Source organism: Chiloscyllium plagiosum, chromosome 28, assembly GCF_004010195.1.
Source record: "Chiloscyllium plagiosum isolate BGI_BamShark_2017 chromosome 28, ASM401019v2, whole genome shotgun sequence".
NCBI lineage: Eukaryota > Metazoa > Chordata > Chondrichthyes > Orectolobiformes > Hemiscylliidae > Chiloscyllium > Chiloscyllium plagiosum.
In genome coordinates, this window is record NC_057737.1 from 31475232 (window position 1) to 31499499 (window position 24268).

Consider the following 24268-nt stretch of genomic DNA (forward strand, 5'->3'; position numbering starts at 1 on the left):
CAGAGTTGCATTGCACTTTGCTCAAAAACCACATAGATTCATGTCGAACTCTGGGCTCAAAAACTGCATGAATTTATGTAATACTCTGTTATCTCACTTTTTAGATTATAATCAATCTAAACATCAGGTCATAGACAGAGAATACAGGGGGCTAACACCTTTAACACATTGTCTAGCTATCACCATAGTTAACAGCTAACTCAAGAATTCAACTTTAAAAAAAAGGGTTTTGTGATTTACACATGAAAGAAGTGAAACTATCACTGTATTCTAACAGATGAAAGGCTTAACAGACAATCAATTCTTCAATGTATAATTTCAGTTACATCACACTGCAAATTTTTGCTATAAATTCTGTGTTACGATCAAGCCCTCCACAATCACCTGATGAAGGAGCGTCGCTCCGAAAGCTAGTGTGCTTCCAATTAAACCTGTTGGACTATAACCTGGTGTTGTGTGATTTTTAACTTTGTACACCCCAGTCCAACACCGGCATCTCCGAATCATGACTACAATGGCTTCAATCTTCCCAATGCTTAAATCAAACAAATTTCTGTTTATTTGATACTGGATATTAGCTGAGCAGTTTGATCAGTTAGTAGCAATGGAGAAGTTGAGAAAAGTGCTGGTGCATTAGAACAGTATATCATTGGTGTACATGTGAGAACAATGTTTTGCTTTTGACATTACTGAGGAACGGTTTGTCAAAAGAGAAAGACATATGTCAAGGATAGATCTTTGAAAAGCAACAGAGGAAATGGGAAGCAAAACTATTGCAAATGATACTTAGTCTGTGATTAAAATAGATGGAAATTGAGCCAAACAAGCGCAGGCAGACACATGCGTAATGGATAAGGTATCGGACTTCGTTGCTAATCAGGGTGCTATCAGAAGATTGCAGGTCTGTAACTTGCCGTGATTTTTGAAGGTTCATCCAGACAAATGACAGTGAAGAGGCATTGAAGAGAATATGATCAACCATATCAACAGCTTCAGATAGGCTACAAAGGATCTAATGAATGATTTATCTTTGACATTTTCTGTTACTGAGATTTTTTTAAAAAATAGATTCCCTACAGTATGGAAACAGGCCCTTCAGCCTAACCAGTCCACACCGACTCTCTGAAGAGCAACCCCCCTCCCCCCCCGACCCATTTCCGTCTGACTAATGCACTTAACACTATGGGCAATTTAGCATGGTTAATTTACCTGACCTGCACATCTTTGGACTGTGGGAGGAAACCGGAACACCCTGAGGAAACCCACACAGACACGAGGAGAATGTACAAACTCCACACAGACAGTCGCCTGAGGCTGGAATTGAACCTGGGACCCTGGTGCTGTGAGGCAGCAGTGCTAACTACTGAGCCATCGTGCGAGATATTTGGTGTCTGCCATTTTGGGACTCTAACAAGAATTCAAAAATCTGAGAGGTAAGTTTGAATCTGGGAGACACCACCACATGCAAGGACTTTAGAGAGGAAAGGAAGATTGGCAAGAAGACTAACGTTTGCCGGAGCATGGGATCAGAAGTTCTTGAAGAAAAGAGAACAGCACCTGAAGAGGAAACCATTAATGTCAGCTAATGTAGGGATGATAAAGGATGATGATTTCGACAAACACAATTGAAGATGGTCAACCCTGTTATTGTGCCACCAAGAGATGAAGAAAGCAAGCTTGATGTGAATTACAGCCATCGTAAACTTCTCTGATAAAACTGTGATTTAATATTGATTTTGCACTATAATGAGGCTTAGATTATTTTTCAAGGATAGGGCAAAATAAGTTATTTTCTCATAGGACAAATGAATCAAAAAGAATTGATGCTTTATGTTCAAAAGGGAGAGAAGCTCGTAGAGAATTGATGTCTAACTGTTTTCCAGTGGCCCCTGCCATTCCACAATACAAAAAAAACTTGTCAGGTGCACAACTGCTTTAACTGTTTTTTGCTTGATTGGTTTTGACCATGTACCTGCGTAAGTGGCATGGTCCTCTAATAGGACTGTCAGCTATCAAGAGCTAGCATTAGTTGTAAAATTAGCACAAGTCTTTTTCTGTGGCTCTGCCACCCTACCACAGTAGAACTACCTGTACTTCATTTTTGAAGAAAAACACAGAATAACACTGGGTATAGATGCTCGGCACCACATCCACTACCTTAAAATCTCACTTCTTCGAGCACTAGCTCACCGTCTTGGCAATGTATACCACCTACAAGATGCATTGCAATAACCCATCAAGACTACTTCAACAACACCTTCCAAAGCTCTAAACTGTTTCTACAAGAAGAACCAGCACTGACTGCACATTCCTCTTGAAGTCGCACATTATCCTGACTTTGAAATATATCCTCATTCCTTCCTCAGTCAAAATTTTGAAATTCTACAGAATGGCACTATCAGGCTACTTTCATGATACAGAATTCAGAAAGTAGCTCAAAACATCCTCCTTGGAGCTGTTGGGAATGAACATAAATGCTGACCTTACCAGAGACTTCTACATCTCATGAATTATTTATTTTTAAAAAACTAAGCATACCACTGATCAGTTTTGGCACAGTGTTAGTGTCCCTACCAGTGACTCAACATCTGACTTACATTCCTGGCAGGCAGGACTTTATGTTTTAATAATCAGTCATGACTGTTTGATTAAAATAATTTGGGTAAATGAGGTGGTGGAGTAGCTCCAGAGGTTAACCTTCTGAGGGCATGGGTTCAAATCCCTCCATGGTAGGTGGTGTAATTCAATTAATGCACCTGAAATTGTGGCCAGATAGTAAAAATGATGAACTTGAAGTCCATTGTGGTTCAAATTCTGCTGACTGCTCTGCAACAGGGTTTTGTAGCAGAGTGATTGTGCCACTACATCGCTAGGAGAGGCGATGGTCTAGTAGTATTATTGTTAGACTATTAATCTGGCAAATCCTGGTAATGTTCACAAATGTCCTTGAGGGAAGGAAACTGCCATCCTTATCTGGTCTGACTGACATGTGACTCCAGATCCACAGCAAAGTGATTGACTCTCAAATGCCCTCTAGGCAATTAGATATGGACAATGAATGCTGATCTAAGCCAGTGACGCCCACATCTGTGAGTGTTCAACTCTCACCTGCCACAGAGGTGTGCCTTAACATATCTAAATAGGTTGATTTAAATAAAAAATACGCATACATAATCTCTTGTTTTCGTAACTTGCGCTAAAATGCATTTATTTGCATTTCGTCAATACTTTCCATGACTACAGGACATCCTAAAGTATGTTACAGCTTATGAAGTACTTTTGCAGTGTAGTCAATGTTCTAATTGTTACACGAGATCTCAAACAAAAATGAGATAAATAACTAGGCAATCTATTTGTGATGATTTAGGCAATGAATGTTAATACATAAGATAGACAGACCTTTCTGGGTTTTCCAGTAAGTATTTTAGAACCTCTATACTTTTATGATACTGTATTTTTATCATTACAAAATGTGTATACATTTTTTGTTTATTTGTATAATAGATGTTTGTTTATATAAATACAATATTTTATTTCAACATGCACCTGTAAAGCACTTTGAGATGTTTTGCTATGTTTGAAGTACTAAATATATATTTATTGAAACGGCTTATGAATTAGACATTTGAACTTTGAGTTCTTAAGTGAAAATGTGTACGAAATTTCTTTCAAAAAGCATTTTTAAGTGACCATCAATTTATAATAAACCATATTTTGAAAATGTTAATCTATTCCCCACCATAAGTTTTATCATATTAAAGTATTATTCTTCCATTACTAAGATTTAAATAAGAAAAATGTGGGAAGATACACCAAATTTTGTTAATGTATTTAATTATTTGACAGTTCTCTGGCCTTGTTCTCAGTGAGAGTTCTCATAGCTAGATTCCTTACCCTCCTTTGTCCAGTTGTTGTATATATTTTATACATTAATATATTTTCAAAAGGTTGGGCTTACCAAAGCTTTATAATTTGGGAATTCTGTTTTGTGGGTATCATGTGTAATTCTTCCATTTTTATTCATACTGATCTTTTCCCTTTCTGTACAATTCTGTAGCCGCCTTTAAGCATTTCTAAACATGACCTGATAATCTGTCATAGCAAAATACTGCCGATGCTGGAAGTTTTGAAGTAGAACAAACATTGCTGAAATCTCACAGATCTGCTAAATGCCTCCAATAGTTTTTATTTTTACATGCTCATCTCCTATGTTTTATTTCTTATAATAACAGCAGCGTTAGATTAGGTTAGATTACTTAGTGTGGAAACAAGCCCTTCGGCCCAACTAGTCCACACCGACCCTCCGAAGAGCAACCCACCCAGACACATTCCTCTACATTTACCCCTTCACCTAACACTACGGGCAATTTAGCATGGCCAATTCACCTAACCTGCATATTTTTTTTGGACTGTGGGAGGAAACCAGAGGACACCCACGCAGACACAGAGAATGTGCAAACTCCACACAGACAGCCTGAAGCAGAAATTGAACCCGGGTCTCTGGCACTGTGAGGCAGCAGTGCTAACCACTGTGCCACCATGCCGCCCAGCTCAGTATCTTTACCCTTATTCCCTAAGATATGCCTTGCTAAAGTTGATTTTTTTTTTCTCTCTCTCTGCAATGTTCATTCTCTTTATCCACCAAAACCTAACCTTAAAAGCCACCAGGATTGTGTTACCTTGTACAATGTTACCTGACTGGCTCAACTATTCTAAATATTCATGTTTCTGTGCAGGGCGTTATCTGCGACTTCTTACAACAACAGGGAGGATAGCTGGTTTAAATCACTGTTTGTTAGGAAGGTGGATCCACGCAAAGATGCTCATTCAAACCTGCTAGCTAAAAAGGAAACCAGCAGCCTGTACAAAATTCAGTGTAAGTATTTGGAGTGCTTTTTAAAACTGAAAAGGAATGTATTATTTTCAAATTGTTTCTATGTATAATTTTAAAACTTTCTTTTCAGTTCACAATGTAAAGCCAGAATGCCTGGAGACTTACAACAAACTTTGGTAAGATTAAAACAAAAAGTCTTATTCAGTTTTTTTTTAGCTTAAGAAAACTAAACTATTATTCATTTCAGGTTTCTCCCATTATTAAAAAAATTGTTTCACCAGATGCCATATTAGTCTATACAGTAAATTGAGTAATACAGCTCATAATACACTTTTAAAACTCCTTAAATGAAACTCAGGCCCATTCCTTCTCTCTTTTCTCTAGCAACGATCTTGGTTTGCTTTGTTGTTACTGTAGCTATAAAAAGGAACAATATTTCTCCTCTAGGAAAATGGTTTAGTAAGCTTATTGCAATTGTTGAATGTGAAAGACTCTACCTTTAGACTACTCTGTTTAAGCTTAACTGTCTCTTTCTGAGAATTAAATAAGTTTGGTGCTTTGTCTTGGTAAAATTGATTCAATAGGAGAGAGGTAACCAAAGTTTGTGAGAAGATTTGTAGCTCGGGTGCTCGTTGTTGTGGTTCTGTTCACCGAGCTGGGAATTTGTGTTGCAGACGTTTCGTCCCCTGTCTCGGTGACATCCTCAGTGCTTGGGAGCCTTCTGTGATGTTTTCTCCGGCATTTATAGTTATTTGTATCTGCCGCTTCCAGCTGTCCGCTGCAGAGGCCGGTGTATTGGGTTCAACACACACAAAAGAAGTTGCATCAAGATACTGTTCAAAAGGGCCACCACACACTGCAGCACACCAGAACTGCAAAAAGAGGAAGAAGAACACCTATACAATGTACTCGCCAAAAACTGATACCCCCGCAATTTCATCAACAGATGCCTAAGGGAAAGACAACGGAATGAGGACATGCCACAATCCAAAGGACTAGCCATACTACCATACATCAAAAACATTTCTGAACTGACAGCCAGACTACTGCGACCACTAGGACTCCTAACAGCACACAAACCAACAGCCACTCTCAGACAACAACTCACCAGGACGAAGGACCCAATACCCAGCATGAGCAAAACTACTGTAGTGTACAAAATCCCATGCAAGGACTGCACAAAACACTACATAGGACAAACAGGAAGACATCTAATGATCCGCATCCATGAACACCAACTAGCCACGAAACGACATGACCAGCTACCCTTAGTAGCCACACACTTAGATGACAAGCAACATGAGTTCGACTGGGGCAACACCACTATTACAGGATAAGCCAAACAGAGAACAGCCAGGGAATTCCTAGAGGCATGGCATTCATCCACAGATTCAATCAATAAGCGCATCGACCTGGACCCAATATCCCGGTCTCTGCAGCGGACAGCTGGAACTGACAACCGGAAGCGGCAGATACAAATCGCTATAAATGCTGGAGGAAAGATCACAGAAGCGCTTCACAGGAGGCTCCCAAGCACTGAGGATGTCACCTAGACAGGGGACGAAACGTCTGCAACACAAATTCCCAGCTCGGTGAACAGAACCACAACAACGGAGAGAGGTAACCGAAAGCACATTGGTCAGATTCACAGGAACTTGACAAAGGCATAGCTATTATTTTGTGGTATTATAAATGGAGAAGAAAGGGCTTTGTCTATTAGAATTAAGCAAATCCCTCTTGTCCTTCTCAACCAGTTTGCAGCCTATGAAATTACAGACCACAGCATCTACTATTGCCTCGCTACTGCTAACCAGCTGAACGAGCCCCCACTTTGTGATTACCTTTCTATTGTGTCTACTATGATGATATGTGCTTTTAAGGAGGATTTGTTCTGTCCTGTTTCTCTTGAAGAGAGGTTTTTTTTTAAACTTGCTGCTGAGGTGCCTGATCCATGGATAGCAGAGTAAATAGCTTTGAGGTTTTTTTAAATTAGGCAACAGAAGCATGAGTGGCTGGAGCCAGACCCAGGATTTTAGCTTTGCTTTCAATTGTTGAAATTGGGATTTTGGAGTTGAAACTGCTACGTACAGCTCTCTTTCTCTGCTGCTGCAAAAGCCATGGGGTCTCTCTCTGCTGCTAAATTCATTCTTTCAGTTTTTCCTTTCTCCTAGAGGAGATTGCAAGTGAGGGACACCTATTTTGCTGAATTTGCCTTTTCCAAAGGCATATTTATGGAATGCTGCTATATTAGAACAGTCTATGAGTAGAAGTTTTTCTTAAGTATTTCATTAGAGTTAAATTTATGACAATTCCTTTTCTTTGTTTGAATTTTAACTGTGTGGTCTAAGAATAAAATGTGTTCTGTTTAAAGTCTAGCAGTTTAACCAATCGAATCCCATCTAGAACACATCATCTTGCACTTGCCTCTAAATAAGATAAAATTTTGTGTCTAGACTATCTTCTACATTTTGAGGGGGTTTGGTCTGGTCTATAACACTAGTCCTAGCTGAAGAATCACTTGCAATGTGTGTTCCTTATGGCTTGGACTGTGCTGTCTGGTGTTGCCCAAGAACTTATTAAAAGCAATTCTTTCCTTTTACTGTGGTAAGACTTAAAAATTGTCCTTTCTAACTCTCGCTCTCACACAGCACCTCCTCACTCCACCCCCGTGTTATTTTGATGAAAGTAGCTGTTAACTATAATTCTGATAAATTTGTACAAGTGTGTACCAAGTCAGTCATACAACTGTACACAAATACAATTATAGATGATATCTCTAGACGTTTGTAAAGTGAATCCTTTGCAAGCAGAAGAGTTGATGGGTGCACACAATCACGCAATAATTTGGTGATATGACCTATTTCAATACATGTTTCATATATTCAAATACCCTCCTCAATGCTCATTGCTAAACCTTAGATTCTTTGTGTAATAGTGAGATTTTAGACAATTAGCTTAAAGTACAACAAATTAGAAAATTCCTCGAGTTGGAAAACCCCTGAAATAAACACTAGTTTGTTCTTTGCAGTGTAGAGGTACTACCAAAAGTTCATACAGACCAAAACTACCCATGTGAACTTGTGGGGACGTGGAATACGTGGTATGGAGAGCAGGATCAAGCTGGTATGAATGTTTCTATAAGCAGAATAGCAAAGCATAACTAATTTGTAGATGTTACAATTTTGTATCATTGTGTCGTGCTGAAATGTCTTTTGTTTTTGTATTTAATTGAATACAGAATAATAGATGTTATATACAGACTATAATACATTTCCTGTTTTAAGTAGGAAATGTCTCCCTGGCATATGAATGTTGTTTTGCCTTAGATGTTTGCACCATCCTAGAATTTTGATTTTGATTTTGAACACCTTTTTTCTAATATTTATCAAGTCAACCTTAAAATTGTCATGTCAAATTGCATTGTGACGTTCAGCAAATCCACTGCTGACTTTGCTTGAAAAAATGTTCTCGAAGCAACTGATTGTATATCTGTAAGTAACGTACCTACAAAGGTATTAAAAGGTATCATCTCTGATTCTTGAATGTGATACTAGTCTAGGAGGTAATTAGTTATAACTGTCAGTTTTGCTACTATCGAAATATTGAAACTTCAATTTGTGAAGTAACGAAAAAATTATTACCCATCCAGCATTTTCATTAGTTCAGAACTGAATCATGGAGCTAACACACACTGACACATAAGATGAAATAGAGAAGACTTACTTTCTGTTATCCTATTTCTGTCTTTTTCAGTCCACCTCTGGAAGTATAGTGGAGGTTACCCCACGCTTACCGAGGTGATGAGTAAGCTCAGACAAAATAAGGTAACACCATTAAAAGGGTGTGTTTTAGTTCTGACAAAGTGATAGAAGATCTTGTTTTTATAGTTTTCTGTTTATAGTAATGCTTACATAACATGTATTAAGATATCTATACGTTTACTAGGTTAGAGTTGGAATCAGTGTGTAGATTTTGGCTTAATGTTTAGATTTTCTCAGTTTCTAAAGGGAACTGAAAATCCAAATGGAAAATATATTCAAAATAATACAGTTTCTGCAATTGTAGTTTTTTGGCAACATGAAATAACAAAATAACTGTATATTCCATTGTTTGGAAATCAAAATTTACAAAAGCTTAGCAATTTTGCTTTCCCAAATTGCCCAACTTGGAACGGAAAATGGGGCAAAATTGGAAGCTGTATGTTTAAAAACATAAAATTTACATTTTTACTTCTGAGATGCATTGGAAACAACCAATCCTATTTGGCCACTGCAGTACATTTTACCACTTATTTTTCAGCTGAGACTGGATGGCAATGTTCTAAATAAGTTACACACTTCTGAAATCAGCCTTTTCAAGGAACAATTCTTTTATAAGAACCAATGTGCAGTTTTTAATTTGTAGCAATTCAGCATATTTAAGAACAGTGTTACTCATTTGGATAACCTCAGTGAGTTCCTGGGAATTTGCAAGTGGATGTAGGAAAATAAATGAAAGATTCAATTATATGTTTCAAGACAACAGGTGGCAATCATGGTCACACAGTAAGCTTGCCATCATATTGGTCAAGCTAGTTGATCTATTCTGTGAAATTTGATTTTTTTTTAAAGCAGTTGAACAAATTGAGAATGCTGTAATGGCTTAACTTAAATTTATAATTGTTGAATATTTATAACTCCACTTTTTTATTAGTTTGATCAATGCCAGCTGTAAAGTTATAGACTTTAACAAGTTCTTTAAATTAATTGAAATGGGAAACTGATTGTAAAATGTGGAATTGATGGTAGTACACCACCACCCAATATGAATGGATGTGATTTGTTTTAATTGTATAGAATTCTTCAATTCTGGAAAAGGTTCCTTGTATTTCAGTGTTTGCTAATATGAAGGTTAAACATAAGGATCCAATTTTCCCAATTTCAAAGAGATGATCTTTCTTCAACAACAATGACTAGACCTTATTATTAAATTAATTTTGTGATTAATATACATTAGTTGCACATTCCATTGTCATAGAATTGGAGAGCCTATTAATATAAAAGGTGTTGGAGGACTGTAGATATCTACATGGTTGTTGACTTGGAGGGGATTACAATAATTGGGAAGAAGAAAGGCATTCGAGAGATTTGAAATCAAGGCCAAGATTTCAAACTTAAATGGACAGACTGGGAGTTATTGTAGCTAAGGAGGCACAATGGTAAAGATTTGAAATGGTGCCTAGGAAGCAGAGATTTAGATGAACTCAAGTTAATGTTGGATGCAAAGTGGGAGGCAATCCCAGAGAGCTTTGGAATTGTCAAGTCTGAAGGCAACATAGGTATGAGTTAATGTTTTAGCAACAAATGAGATGAGGCGTTGCTGGGTGATGTTCCAGAGTCGGTGTTATTAATGAAGCTCACTTGGGATTAAGCAAAATACCAATTTTGCAAGTTTAGCTTCAGACACTTGTCAGTGAGAGTGATAAAGTCAGTGACTACGGAATGGAGTTTGTGGCAGGAACTGAAGTCTTAAAGGAGATCTCTGCTCATCTAATACTATATGTCATGTAATTAATGTATAAATTCAGAAACAATGGAGTGATCCAAGAGAGGTGATGGTGGTGGTTAGAACTTGGTGTTACCCAATGTACTTTTGAAAACTAATATTGTAATGTTGATATCACAAAGTGAGCAGCAAATCAATTAGAAATAGGCAGGGTCTCTAGTTGGATCTTTGTGAACTTTCAGATGTGTTGGTATGGAGATGGAAAGAAAAACTACCTGATTTATTCCCGTCAATGTCAGAATGTGCATAATGCAATATTTTCAGAAACTGATAATTTGAAATTAACTATCAATCTACATCAAATGAAATATTGAAAGATAATCTATATTAATAAAAACATTGGGGTCAGTATTTTCATTGAATTTATTGATAGTGTAATCCTTCACTATTGTGGGTTGTCAAATTGAAGGTAATTGTTTAATTATTGGAGAATATTGAATATAGTCATTTAGTTAAATTTTTCGCAACCAATGAAAAACACATTTTGCAAAAGCTTTTCATCTTGCAGTCATGAGGACAATAGCAAGTACTTCAAAAATAAAGAAATCAACATATTTTTGCAACAGAAAGAAGAGCATAGTCATTGGTTGTCAAGTGGACTCTGGCAAAGCAGTTGCCATGGAAAATGTGGCAGTTAGATGATAGCTAACAGTTAATTGCCAAGTTTTGTTTATTTTTAGACCAGGCAGATTTATACTGAATAGTCCCTGAGGAATTAACCAGAAAATGACTCATTTATTTCAAGTTGGAAGAATGTGTGCATTGTGTGCACACATTCTTCCTGACTTTACAAAATAGGACTCTGTATTAATCTATATAGCTTTGATTACTCGGAAGTGCACCATATTGCAAGCTGTATGGACAATCTTAAATTTGTCTGTGTTTTTCATTATACATTCAGGATAATTTAACAGATATTGTCCAGTCATAGAATTGCGTCTTTACGGAATCATGTTTCGTGAAACTTGAAAGGGTTCAGAAAAGATTTACAAGGATGTTGCCAGGGTTGGAGGATTTGAGATATAGGGAGAGACGGATCAGGCTGGGGCTGTTTTCCCAGAGGCTGAGGGGTGACCTTATAGAGGTTTATAAAATCATGAGGGGCATGGATAGGATAAATAGAAAAAAGTCTCTTCTCTGAGTGGGGGAGTCCAGAACTAGAGGGCATAGAGTTAAGGTGAGAGGGGAAAGATATTAAAGAGACCTAAGGGGCAACTTTTTAATGGAGGTTGGTATGTGTATGGAATGAGCTGCCAGAGGAAGTGGTGGAGGCTGGTACAATTGCAACATTTAAAAGGCATCTGGATGGGTATATGAATAGGAAGAGTTTGGATGGATATGGGCTGGGTATTGGCAGGTGGGACTAGATTGGGTTGGGATATCAGGTCAGCATGGACGAGTTGTACCAAAGGGTTAGTTTCCGTGCTATACATCTCTATGACTCTAAATTATGTGTCTTTCCTGCAGTATTGAAAATAAGAGCTAATATTTTTTCCAAGGCTGCTTAAAACATTGCTAATATAATTTGTTTAGTTGGTGGAGCAGTATATTATTACAGAAAAATTGGTTAGGTGCAAATGGCATTCAATGGTTATTGCATCATACTACAAGATGAAATGTCTTGTTTATGATTACATTACATTAAAGACAAGTTTGAAAAATATTATAGCTACTGAAATTTATACCTTATTTTTCAGGAGTTCATGGAGTTCAGGAAGGAGAGAGGTAAAATGCTGCTGTCTCGAAAAAACCAACTACTTTTGGAGTTCAGTTTCTGGAATGAGCCAGTGCCTAGATCAGGACCTAATATTTATGAACTCAGATCCTACCAGCTCAGGGTAAGGAGCATGTGCTTCTTGCATTTATTTATTTATTAGTTAGTTGGTTTTGGCAGAATATGGATAGGTCAAATTTCAGAACGAAATCTTGTCTGATATGTCATATGTTTTTATTATCTTAGTTAATATAATGATTCATTGAAGTATAGTTAAATAGAATACAGTTCAAAAAATCATAAAAATCCAGCAGAACAAAGATTCAACCTATTTCCCAATTCCACCATTTTAGTGATTTAAATCGAGAGAAATTACTTCTCTAAGTCAAATCTTTAAGTTTGCCTTAACTAATTCTCCTTAGTTTCTGATGCAATGATTTCTTACATGAATACTCTCAAAAATAAGAGCTTTGAGTTTCTAAGCTTATAATGCTCTGCAGATTTCTAACCAAATATTGGTCTGGAAGTTGCACGAATTATAATTTTCTACTGATGTAACATATTCCCTAACTACTCTGAAAAACCTATTTTTCCTAAAGAATATACTTGATTCTGACCCCAAAAGGGTCTCTTCCAAAATTACCTTGGACAGTCTAAAATTGTAGATTTCATGAACTCAAATCAATCTGTTTTCATTACAAATTGAAAATGAATTAATAGCCTTCAAAGATAAAACAAAATGATGAAGAAATTCAGTTCTGGCAGCATCCTTAGAGAGAAAAATAGGGTTAACATTTTGAGTCTGGTATGACTTGTTTAGAATTGCTGGTAAAGAGTTGTATCAGATTCAGAATGTTATCTCTGTTTCTCTCACTATAAATATTGATAGATCTGCTGAGTTTCTCTGCTTTTATTTCAGATTTACAGCATCTGCAATAATTTGTTTTTACTAAAAATCTTTAATGCTCACTCTATCTGTCATCAGCCATGGTATAAACAATTTTCCATCAACATTGGCACAGTGGCTCAGTGGTTAGCACTGCTGCCTCACAGTGCCAGAGACCCAGGTTCAATTCCAGCCTCCAGCAACTGTCTGTGTGGCGTTTGCACGTTCTCCCCGTGTCTTGTGTGCATTTCTGCTGAATGCTCCGGTTTCCTCCCACAGTCCAAAGATGTGCAGGTTAGGTGAATTGGCCATGCTAAATTGACCATAGTGTTCAGGGCTGTGTAGGTTAGTTGCATTAGTAAGGGGAAAATGTAAAAAGGTAGTAGGATAGGGGAATATGTCTGGATGGGATACTCTTGGAGGGTCAGTGTGGACCTGTTGGACCAAATGCCTGTTTCCACACTGTAGAGATTCTATGATTCTACTTCAGAGGTTTCCTGTTCTCTAACACATACTGGATTAGGTCACTGTTTGGGAAGAGGGCAATGCATAGGGTAAATAGACAAAGTCTTTTCTCTAGGTGCAGGAGTTCAGAAGTAGACGACATAGGTTTAGGGTGAGGCCATCTAAAAGAGACCTAAGAGGCAACTTTTTCACACACAGGGTGGTGCATGAATGGATGAGCTGCCAAGGAAGTAGTGGAGACTGGTACAATTACAACATATGACAGACATCCGGATGGGTATATGAATAGGAAGGATTTAGAGAAATGAGTCCAGTGCTGGCAAATGTGACTTGATTAATTTAGGATATTTGGTTGGCATGGACAAGTTGGAAAGAAGGGTTTGTTTCTGTGCTGTAAATCTCTATAACAGTTTGACTCAGTTTGTTGACATAAACCTTCATAGAAGTAACACACACCCAAATGCCGCTACCTAAAAATCCAAAGTCTAAATATTACATAAATATATATATATAAATCTCAACTCTCATTGCTATTCTCACATCAGTTTGAAATGTAATAGTGGATAAAAGCACACTAAAAACATAGTCTGCTTGCAATTTGAGAATGGAATAATAATGTGCAATATAAAATGACAGAATTGTAAACTTTAGCATTTTTAGTAAGTTAGGTTGCCTTGTTTGTCATCTGTTCTCTGCTACCTGTTTCTACTTCCACTCTTCAAGATACTGTTATAATCAGTCTGGTCTTGTGCTTGAACACTGCTGCTATGATTCCTGGAGCCAGTTGCCGATGCAAGCTTGTTTCTTACTGCAAAATGGTTTTATCTCCATAAGTGATCTCCACATACTTGTAAAGGAAAAGTTTAAGGGTAGTTAAGAAAGAGCATAAGAAAGCAGTCTTCTTTGTATGTTTTTCAAAATTAAAATATTAGGAAACTGAAAAGTGGTAATTTTAATAAGGTCATAGGCAATATTACCTTCATTTAAATACTAACTAAAATGTATATATTGAAAACAAGTACATCATCAACGGAGAAAGTGGAGAAGATCAGCAAAATGTGGCAAAAGATTATATACCATTGAAATTTTCTTTTAAACTCTAAATTAATGTTCTTAACCCATATCACTGGAAGCCAAAAAAAATGATCAGAATTGCTCTCATCAACCTGGTAAATGGATTCTTTGGAATCTATTCAAGGTTATGGTCTGATAAATAATAAATTGCTTTCACTGGTTGTCCAGGTAGTGACAAGGCACATATATTGCAGAAAGAACTAAAACAAAGATGAAAGAAAATTTCTTTCAATGAAGTTTTTGGAATTCTCTGTCATAGACCATTGTTGAAACAAAGTCCATACATTATTCTAAAATTGAATTGGAAAATTGTTCAAAGAAATACAGTAGTATTAAAGGGTGTGAATGGCACATGAGCGCACAATTTGAAATGGATAAATTCTTGAGATCAAATGGTCTGTTCCTATATTTATGTTTCTATTCTGGGGTGTCTATACTTTTGTTATGGACCAGACCACACCACCTCAAAGTCTGTTAAGAAGATAGTCTAGGCCCTAACTGTTTCTTATTTTAAAGGGAAGTCTAAGGCATTATGTTCCCGATATAATTCGCTTGGCCAAACTGCCAGGCTTGAAACAAAACGCTCTTCACTCATATACGACGATCTTTTCCAAACTCACTAAAGACAAATAAAATAAAGGCAAAATAAAAGAAAAGAATTGGCTTAACTATAACTCTTATCAAAATGTTTAACAAGATAATATATATATTAACTGCAACTAATTAACTGTTCCAATATAATAACATCCCATAAACACATCCTTGGTAAAGACACATTCGTAAAATTGTCTCACGTGCAATTCTAGCACTAGGAAGTGGACTCAGATTTTAGCTGTAACGGAGAGAAGAATAAGATCTTTCACATCCAGCTTCAAGACCCAGCAATTGCTACTGAAGACTAAAACTAAAAAAAATCCTGGATCTGTGGGAGCTGACCCCACCCATTCAGGCTGCTTCTAATGTTCCAACTAAAAAAAAAGCAAGGCTTCACAAGCTGCTTATACTTGGACTACTTGTTGCCTCTATCTCAACCTTTCTTCACTAAAAATGAACTGGACAAAATGCACCTCTTAAAGCAATAGTATTGTCACACTTTTATTCACCCACAGCGAAAAACCTTGGAATTATATGAAGCATATATCTCTGTTCCTGTTAATTTTAAAGCATCTCAACTTAAAATCATAGTTATTGGTGTTATGATGAATTTTATCATTAATGAAGCACCAGTTCATAAAGCACTCCAGTTCCCCGAAATACAAGCAGGGCAAAGATAAGAAAAGAAATTGGCTTCAAAGGCTGATTGCCAAACTCGTTCTTATGCATACTTTTGACATCTTTACCTATCATTTTTCATATTCCTTTTCAAAGATATAGTTCTTTCTTCATTCATGGGATGAGAGCGTCACTGGTTAGGGCAGCATTTATTGCCCAACCCTAATTGCTACACTTGACTTCTAAGAGTCAGCCACACTGCTATGGGTCTGGAGTCACATGTAGGTCAGATCAGGTAAGGATGTTTGCTTCCTTGAAGGACATTAGTGAGCCAGATGTTTTTTTCCTTACAATCGGCAATGGATTCATGTTTATCATTGGACAGTTTTGTGTTCCCAAAGGCAACTTTGCAGATTGTCCGCTTGCCTTTGCTGATTAGCTGACAACTTTTGAATAAACTCCGTATTCAAGTTTAATGCATCTTTGATTTCTCTTCTAAGTGATTTGACTTTGAAACTTCAGGGATATTTTAGCCAATGCTTTTGATGAAATAGAGCGCAAAAGAATTTAATGTGAATCTTTGTTGATCTGCTGAATATTCTTGGTACCCAATATTTTACAAGCAGTGACCTTAAGAAATTTGATTTTTATATATCCACAGCTGCAACAACAGCTAGATAAATTGTTACTGTATTTTCCTTGTTTACTAAATGTTATCTAGGTTCTGGATTATTCAGCTCTGAGTAACTACCTTCAGCTTCACCAAATGGTGCAATCTGACACATGCAGAGAACTGCAAGTTTAGAATTTATTGTAGCTGGAAATGTGTTGCTGGAAAAGCGCAGTAGGTCAGGCAGCATCCAGGGAACAGGAGAATCGACGTTTCGGGCATAAGCCCTTCCTGAAGAAGGGCTTATGCCCGAAACGTCGATTCTCCTGTTCCCTGGATGCTGCCTGACCTGCTGCGCTTTTCCAGCAACACATTTCCAGCTCTGATCTCCAGCATCTGCAAACCTCACTTTCTCCTCTAGAATTTATTGTAACAGAGAAACTTTCTGCAACTGGATTCTTAAGGTTAACCATTTTAAGTAGGAATGTAAAATGATATTGCATTTGGCCAAGTCACATTAATGTTTTGCATAACTTTGAGATGAAATTTGGGAAGAATCAAATGAATAAGAAGCTTCATTTTTATTTTATAGGCTACTTTAGTTACCATTTGATTGAAAGGATAAGAAAGTTGATTTTGTTGCAAATGCTGTAAACTTGAAACAAATAGAAAATGCTGGAATTATGTGGCAGGTCTGTCAACATTGGGGAGGAAAGATAGTTTAATGTTGTAAGGGGTTGGCAGAATTCGTATGTGCTCCCCAACCATGTCAATGTAAGGGTCTGAAACAAAGTCCATTGATTATTTCATGTTTTTGCACCTCCCACCGTATCATTCTGTGCTTTCTGCCATATACGCACTACAAAAGACCTCGAGACTCTGTGCCCAGTTATATACATTACCTATGCCTAGTGCACTTCAGCACCAAGTATACATCAAGCATGCACAAACTGTGGATAAGGGGTAAGGAAGTATGAAAAAGGTTTGAGTAACTAATGGGGCAATTCATTTTCTATATGTTTAAATAAAGATTCTTTACACGTGAATAGACAATCATGAGAGATTTTGTTGTCTGAAAAACTGAGATCTTGTTGCATTATATATTTGTAAATTATATCTTGACTCTTGTTTAATATTGGTATCATTTTTCCAGCCAGGAACAATGATTGAATGGGGTAATAACTGGTGAGTGGCATATTAATGCTCTTGTACAATTTATCCTGCTATAAGTAATGTGCCATTTCCATTGCAAGGTTGTATACCAGTAATGGATTGGAAGTATGGCTCCAATAACACTATTTGTAGTGTTTGATATTTGTAGCAGTAATTATTTCCTAATTTATTTTCTGAAGAAAAGCCTCCAGGCTTAATTGTTTTATGCCTATCCTTGCTGAAGTGCTCCTAAAGCAATTCTTGTCATCCATTTGTGTTCATTTTTCTCATTAATCCTAATTGAAACAGAATAGTTCTGCCCTGACTGCACCAGAAAAGTTGCCAGTTAGGCTTTGTGACCAGCTGTAAATACTATCTGATTTTATTTTCCAAATTGCAGCACCTCACATTTATCTAAATTAAACACCACCTGCCACCCCTCAGCCCATTGGCCCATCTGATCAAGATCCCATTGTTAATCTGAGGTAACATTCTTCACTAGCCACTACACCTCCAATTTTGGTGTCATCTATAAATTTATTAACTATACCTTCTATGTTCACATCCAAATCATTTATATAAATGAAGATCCTTGTGACACACCACTGCTCCCAGGCCTCCAGTCTGAATAGCAACCCACCACCACCATCCTGTATCTTCTACCTTTTGAGCCAGTTCTGTATCCAAATGTCTAGTTCTCTCTGTATTGCATGAGATTAGCCTTGCTAACCAGTCTCCCATGGGAAACTGCGTTGAACACCTAACTGAAGTCCATATAGATCACGTCTATCGCTCTGCCCTCATCAGTCCTCTTTCAAAGAGACCTTGGAGTGCAGATTCATAGTTTCTTGAAAGTAGAGTTGCAGATAGATAGGATTTGGTAATGTTTCCCTTATTGGTCAGAGCATTGAGTATAGGAGTTGGGAGGTCATGTTTTGGCTGTACAGGATATTGGTTAGGCCACATTTGGAATATTGTGTGAAATTCTGGTCTCTTTCCTATTGGAGAAAGGAAAGGGATCTTGAAAGGGTTTGGAAAAGATTTACAAGGATGTTGCCAGATTTGGAGGATTTGAGTTATAGGAGAGGCTGAATAAGCTGGGGCTGTTTTCCCTGGACCATCGGAGGCTGAGGAGTGCCCTTATAGAGGTTTATACAATCATGAGGGGCCTGGAGAGGATAAACAGACAAGGTCTTTTCCCTGGGGTGGGGGAGTCCAGAACTAGAGGGCATAGGTTTAAGGTGTGAGGGGAAAGATATAAAAGCCACCTAAAGGGCAACTTTTTCCACGCAGAGGATGCTGCATGTATGGAATGAATTGCCAGAGGAAGTGATGGAAGCTAGTACAATTACAGCATTTAAAAGGCATCTGGATGGGTATATGAATAGGAATGGGCCAAGTGGTGGCAAATGGGACTAGATTAGGATATCTGATCGGCGTGGACAATTTGAACAGAGGGGTCTGTTTCCGTGCTGTACATGATTCTTGGATGAGTTTCCTAGGTTGCTGAATTCTGCCTTAGTGATATGAGCTTAAAAATGTGTTGCTGGAAAAGTGCAGCAGGTCAGGCAGCATCCAAGGAGAAGAGGGTTGGGACTGAGAAAAGGTGGGGGGAGAGTTATGACCCTACTTAGGAATCTTTTAAATAACTTTGGAAAGGGACTTGGAGATAGATGAAGTTAGGGGGTGGTAACAGGGTTAGGCTTTGACAGAAGAGCAGGACGGCATGATTCAATAAAAGTTCTATCAAGGTCTGGTACAGTTTTGATTGGTAAATAGTTTCTTTGTGTACCAAAATAGCTGCATCCTTTTGTCATCCTTCCTCTGGATCCTTTCCTCTCATTTTTTTTATTATTGTCTGTTTCTTGTTCATTAAGTACTTTGGGAATTTTATTAGCGAAAGGCACCTTTTCCAGTGCAAAGTGTTGATAACCAAATGTCACGGGAGATCTGTTGTCACTCACTGAATGTGGATTTGTATTAGACCTGATTTAGGCAACTGCTTGTAGTGTTATCCTTGTTAGCATTGACATGGTGCCAGATGTATCTTGCTCAATATTAGCACTATTGAGAAATATAGGGGACTTAATGGGATATCCAGGAATGATTGTCAAGTCATTATAAGATTGACTCCAATGCCAGTTCAAAATCTTTCTCATCTAACCTTCCCAGAAATTTTGAGAAGGTTAGAGTGAATTTAAAGTGAGCACCATTATTGCTGTGTAAATTGTTTCATAATTTATGCCAAAGAGAGACCCCATGAGTTGTGAAGCGCTGAATGATTCATACTGCTCCATAGAACTCTTATAAAGCTATAATTTGCCATCAATTTCCTTGTGAATTTAAAGAGGTTTCTGCATTTGTGTATTAAATATAAATTAAATTTTCTGCAGCAAATTAGAGTCATAGAGATGTACAGCACGGAAACGCACTCTTCGGTCCAACTCGTCCATGCCGACCGGATGTCCTAAACGAGTCTAGTCCCATTTGCCAGCATTTGGCCCATATCCCTCCAAACACTTCCCATTTATATACCAATCCAGATGCCTTTTAAATGCTGTAATTGTACCAGCCTCAACCACTTCGGCTGGCAGCTCATTCCATACATGCAACACCCTCTGTGTGGAAAAAGTTGCCTTTTAGGTTCCTTTTATACCTTTCCCCTCTCACCCTAAACCTATGCTGTCTCGTTCTGGACTCCCCTACCCCAGGGAAAAGACCTTGTCTGTTAATCCTATCCATGCCCCTCGTGATTTTATAAATCTAAAGGTCACCCCTGAGCCTCCGCGCTCCATGGAATACAGCCCCAGCCTATTCAGCCTCTCCCTATAGTTCAAATCCTCCAACCCTGGAAACATCCTTATAAATCTTTTCTGAACCCTTTCAAGTTTCACAACATCCTTCCAATAGAAAGACCAGAATTTTCTACAATATTCCAACAGTGGCCTAACCAAAGTCCTGTACAGCGACAGCACGACCTCTCAACTCCTATACTCAATGCTCTGACCAATAAAGGAAAGCATACCAAACGCAACTTCACTATCCTATCTCCCTGCGCTTCCACATTCGAGGCACTATGAACCTGCACTCCAAGGTCACCTTGTTCAGCAACTCTCCCCAGGACTTTACCATTAAATGTGAAAGTCCTGCTCTGATTTACTTTTCTAACTTTAATTATATTTGTCCCCTGAAATGGAAAGATTTGTTTTCTTGAAATCCCACTCTGACACTATGGGCCAGAAAGGGACAACTGACTTGGAGTCTCATTCCTGCAAATAGTCAGTGGTTCTTAGATATTTTAAATTTTTTTTTAAAAGAGAGCTTGTTTTCCTTCATGTCTCTATTTCTCTGTCTCAAACCAGTTTTTCTTTCTGGTTCTGGTTATGTTTCTCTTTCTCTACTATAATTTTATTTTAGTTCACTCTATTTCCTTTCTGTTTATCCTGAAAACTCTTTGATAAAGGAGGAGAAACCAGCAAGCTATTATTCATCAAGATTTTAGAAGGCCTTTGAAATTATCAGCTCGTATTTCCAGCAACTTCCAATAAAAAAAATTTAAAACTGGAGGACAAGTCAAAGAGCAAAAAAAGGTTCAAGCAGCAAGCTACCTCACTCCAAGCAATTTAAAACCATTTAATGAAAATGCCAATGCAGATGCTCCATTCGTTGATTTCTTGGTGGCGACACAATTATATTTGTCATGTCATACAAGGAGAATAGCAAAAAGGGCAATTGTAATGGTTTGCATGTAAACTAAATGTATTTTAATTGTGGAATTGTAAAATGAGTGACCATAGTAATTGAGGATATTTATCTTGAGGTGCCGTATATTGTCTAGTACCTCTTTGAGATGGATATTCTGAATATTTGTGTATTAAAATAAATTCATTCCAGGTGTGTACCTAAAGTGTTTGAAGAATAAAAGAAAATGAATGTAAATTCTTGGAAGTTAAGAACTTAAATGGTACATAATTGGCCAAGACTAAAATGCAAATTATGGTTTGTTATTTGTAAAATTGTGTTGCTGCATTGATCCTTTTCTGGATTATGACTACGACACTAAGGGATTGAATTAAGACAAATACATTCAATGAAGAATTTCTCAGTTTTTGTGCGATCCAAATCAAATAGGTTGCTGCAAAAAGTTAAGTTGACAAATATTTTAGAAATATTTTTAAAAACAATTTATATTATCTGAGGAAAGCAATAAGTACAAGATTTTTCTGGGTGCTGTTTCCTGCTGCAAGTGATATGCTCAATTTAAAGGAAGAAGGAATGCTTCAAATACTCAACCAGATTAGGCAGCGTCGTCAGAAAGGAACATGATTAACATTTTAGGTGAATAACCCCTCAAACTTTAGCTCTGTTAACTATCCGCAGATGCCCGACCTGCTGAATGTTTCCCCTTTTATTTGTTTTTATTTCGGGTTTCCAGCATCTACAGTGTTTTGCTTTTGTGATATGTTGAATAATTCTTGTTTACATTTTTGTTTTCTAGTGGAATTGACTCTGCATTAGTAATATAGTTTGTCTTTTAAAACTAGATCAGATGTTATGCTTTATCCTCTACTGATTTGCTATCCATGGATCCTCATTCTTGCAAGGCCAGCCCCAGACCTCTTTTTTTTTTCTTTTCCTCTCAAGCTTGTCCCGTCTGCACACATGGACCTTCACAGTACATAGGAGAAGCATCTTTGTTTATTTTGTTATCCATAATAAGTCCATGTTCCTATCCCTGCGATTTGGCATATCTCTTCTTTGTGTGTTTTTGAATATCACAAGTAGGAATTGTCTGTAAAGACACCTTCTTAAGATAAGCTCTCCTGAACTGCCAGGAAATGGTTCCAACAGGAATTCTGCTAATCTTGATCCATATACAGATTTTATCACCAGCACTGATGTATTTGATTTGTTTCTTAAACCACTAGTCAACAATATAAAATGTGGATACAATTTTCTCAGAGCAGCCCAAAAGTTTTGAGTTTCTCTTGTGGTTTGGTTATTGTTTTGTCAGCAAACTGACAAATCCTGCAAACAGCATTAGAATAAGTTTTTCTGTTCTGGTAATGTCAGTAAGGACTCTATTCCATGTTGAAAATATACATGAGATCAAGTGCATCCTTCTGAATAGGCATCCCTAACGTTGTCTTCCTTAACTTAGATTGAAGTGTAATGTTGTATGAAGTTTTGGTTACTTTTTAGGATGGTGGAAAGCACAGTATTGTTCTCTATGATCTATCATCTTCTGTTCTTCTGAATTTTGTTACTGACCTTGACTTGAATATGAAGGAAATGACTCCAAAGGTCACAGATGATATGAAAGTTAAAATTTAGTAAGCAATGATCTATTAATAACAGACTTCTCGTTGGCTTGGACTGCTGACTTAGGCAGAGCCGTGGCAAATGTAATTTAGTATTCAGTCATACGAAGTGACACATTTCGGTACAAAGAATGAAGAGAGACAACCTAAATTAAAGAGGTACACAAGCCGAGAGACTTTGAGATGGATGTTCATATATTTTTGAAGTATAAGTTGAAAAGACATGTTAAAAGAAAAAGCATGAAATTGATAAAGGTGTAGTTTTTATTTATTCATTCGTGGGATGTTGATGTCACTGTGTAGGCAAGCAATTATTGCCCTTGAAATTATAAAATCAAGTAATATACAAAATGTTACTCAGGGCTCAATCAAAGTATCACATTCTGTTTTCAGAGTCCTACTTTAGGAAGTTATCACAATCCTGGTGGGGGGGCAGAAGAAGTTTAATGGAGCCAGCATAAAGACTTGCAATAATATAGCACATCTAGAAACATTTTGTTGGCAGTGAAGTGTTTTTTGAAATGTAGAGCGAGCTCATACAAACAACAGTGTGCTAATGATCAGAATTGCTTTTTCATGTCGATTGATAAATTTTGGTCAGGACGTGGGGATGACTCTTGCTCTTTTATTTTTGAAATGTGCTGTAAGTTCATCTAAGAGGGCAGTGAGGGACCTCTGAAATTACTTTGCCTGACTTCCCTCGTAGTATTAATGCTTAAGTACTGACATATAATTTGAACTTGGACCACTGTAGAATGATACTAGGGATAAGGGATTGTACTGAGAATCGAGGATTATTCTCCTTTTAAAACAGTTAACTTTAAAGGTTTATATGATGTGGGATTGGAAACTATGAATGGTATTGACCTAAGTAAGTTGAGTTCACATCAAAAGGATTGCTCACTCGGGGATATATATTTAAAGTAATTGGGAAAAGATCCAAAATTGAGGAAAATATTTACTCAGCAAATTGTGATCTGAATACACTATCTGAAATGATATGCACTTAACTTTGCCTAAGTTAAGAAATTGAAACAAAGCTTGAAGAGAAAACATTTTCAGGGCTATTGAATGAGTGCCAGGGAGTGAGATTTGTTGGATATCTCCGAGCTATCAAATGTGGCTTGGGCTATATCAGGTTATGTTACTATTTAAGTTCTTGAATGTTCACCCAAGTGTACCTCTCTATTTGTTTAATGGATAAAAATAAAGTTGACATTTTGAGAGCCACAGAATTGGATACTGAAATCAACTAATAAAGTTGATAATGTAATGAATTAGAAATAGGAATGCCTTTCCCTATTTTAAAAAAATGGCATGACCATAAGTGTGAATTACTTCAATGTTATTTATATGTCCATACTGCCTGAATATTTGTTATAAATATGCAGTAAATATTTGTTCCCTTTAGTTTAGAGTACATGTATATTTTACAGTTGAAGATCTTGTTTTAACT

General features: G+C 37.2%; 1 protein-coding gene across 2 annotated transcripts in view; it reads left to right on the forward strand.

Annotated features, from left to right (window-relative positions):
• Window positions 1-24268, forward strand: part of LOC122564087 (protein NipSnap homolog 2-like) — a 34536-nt gene that overhangs the window by 1477 nt on the left and 8791 nt on the right. For both annotated transcript variants that reach the window (XM_043718618.1, XM_043718617.1), the window contains exons 2-7: window positions 4737-4876; window positions 4965-5010; window positions 7863-7957; window positions 8588-8658; window positions 12076-12216; window positions 17493-17524. In XM_043718618.1, the coding sequence (XP_043574553.1) occupies window positions 4737-4876; window positions 4965-5010; window positions 7863-7957; window positions 8588-8658; window positions 12076-12216; window positions 17493-17524 (525 nt within the window). The remainder of the gene's footprint in view (window positions 1-4736; window positions 4877-4964; window positions 5011-7862; window positions 7958-8587; window positions 8659-12075; window positions 12217-17492; window positions 17525-24268) is intronic.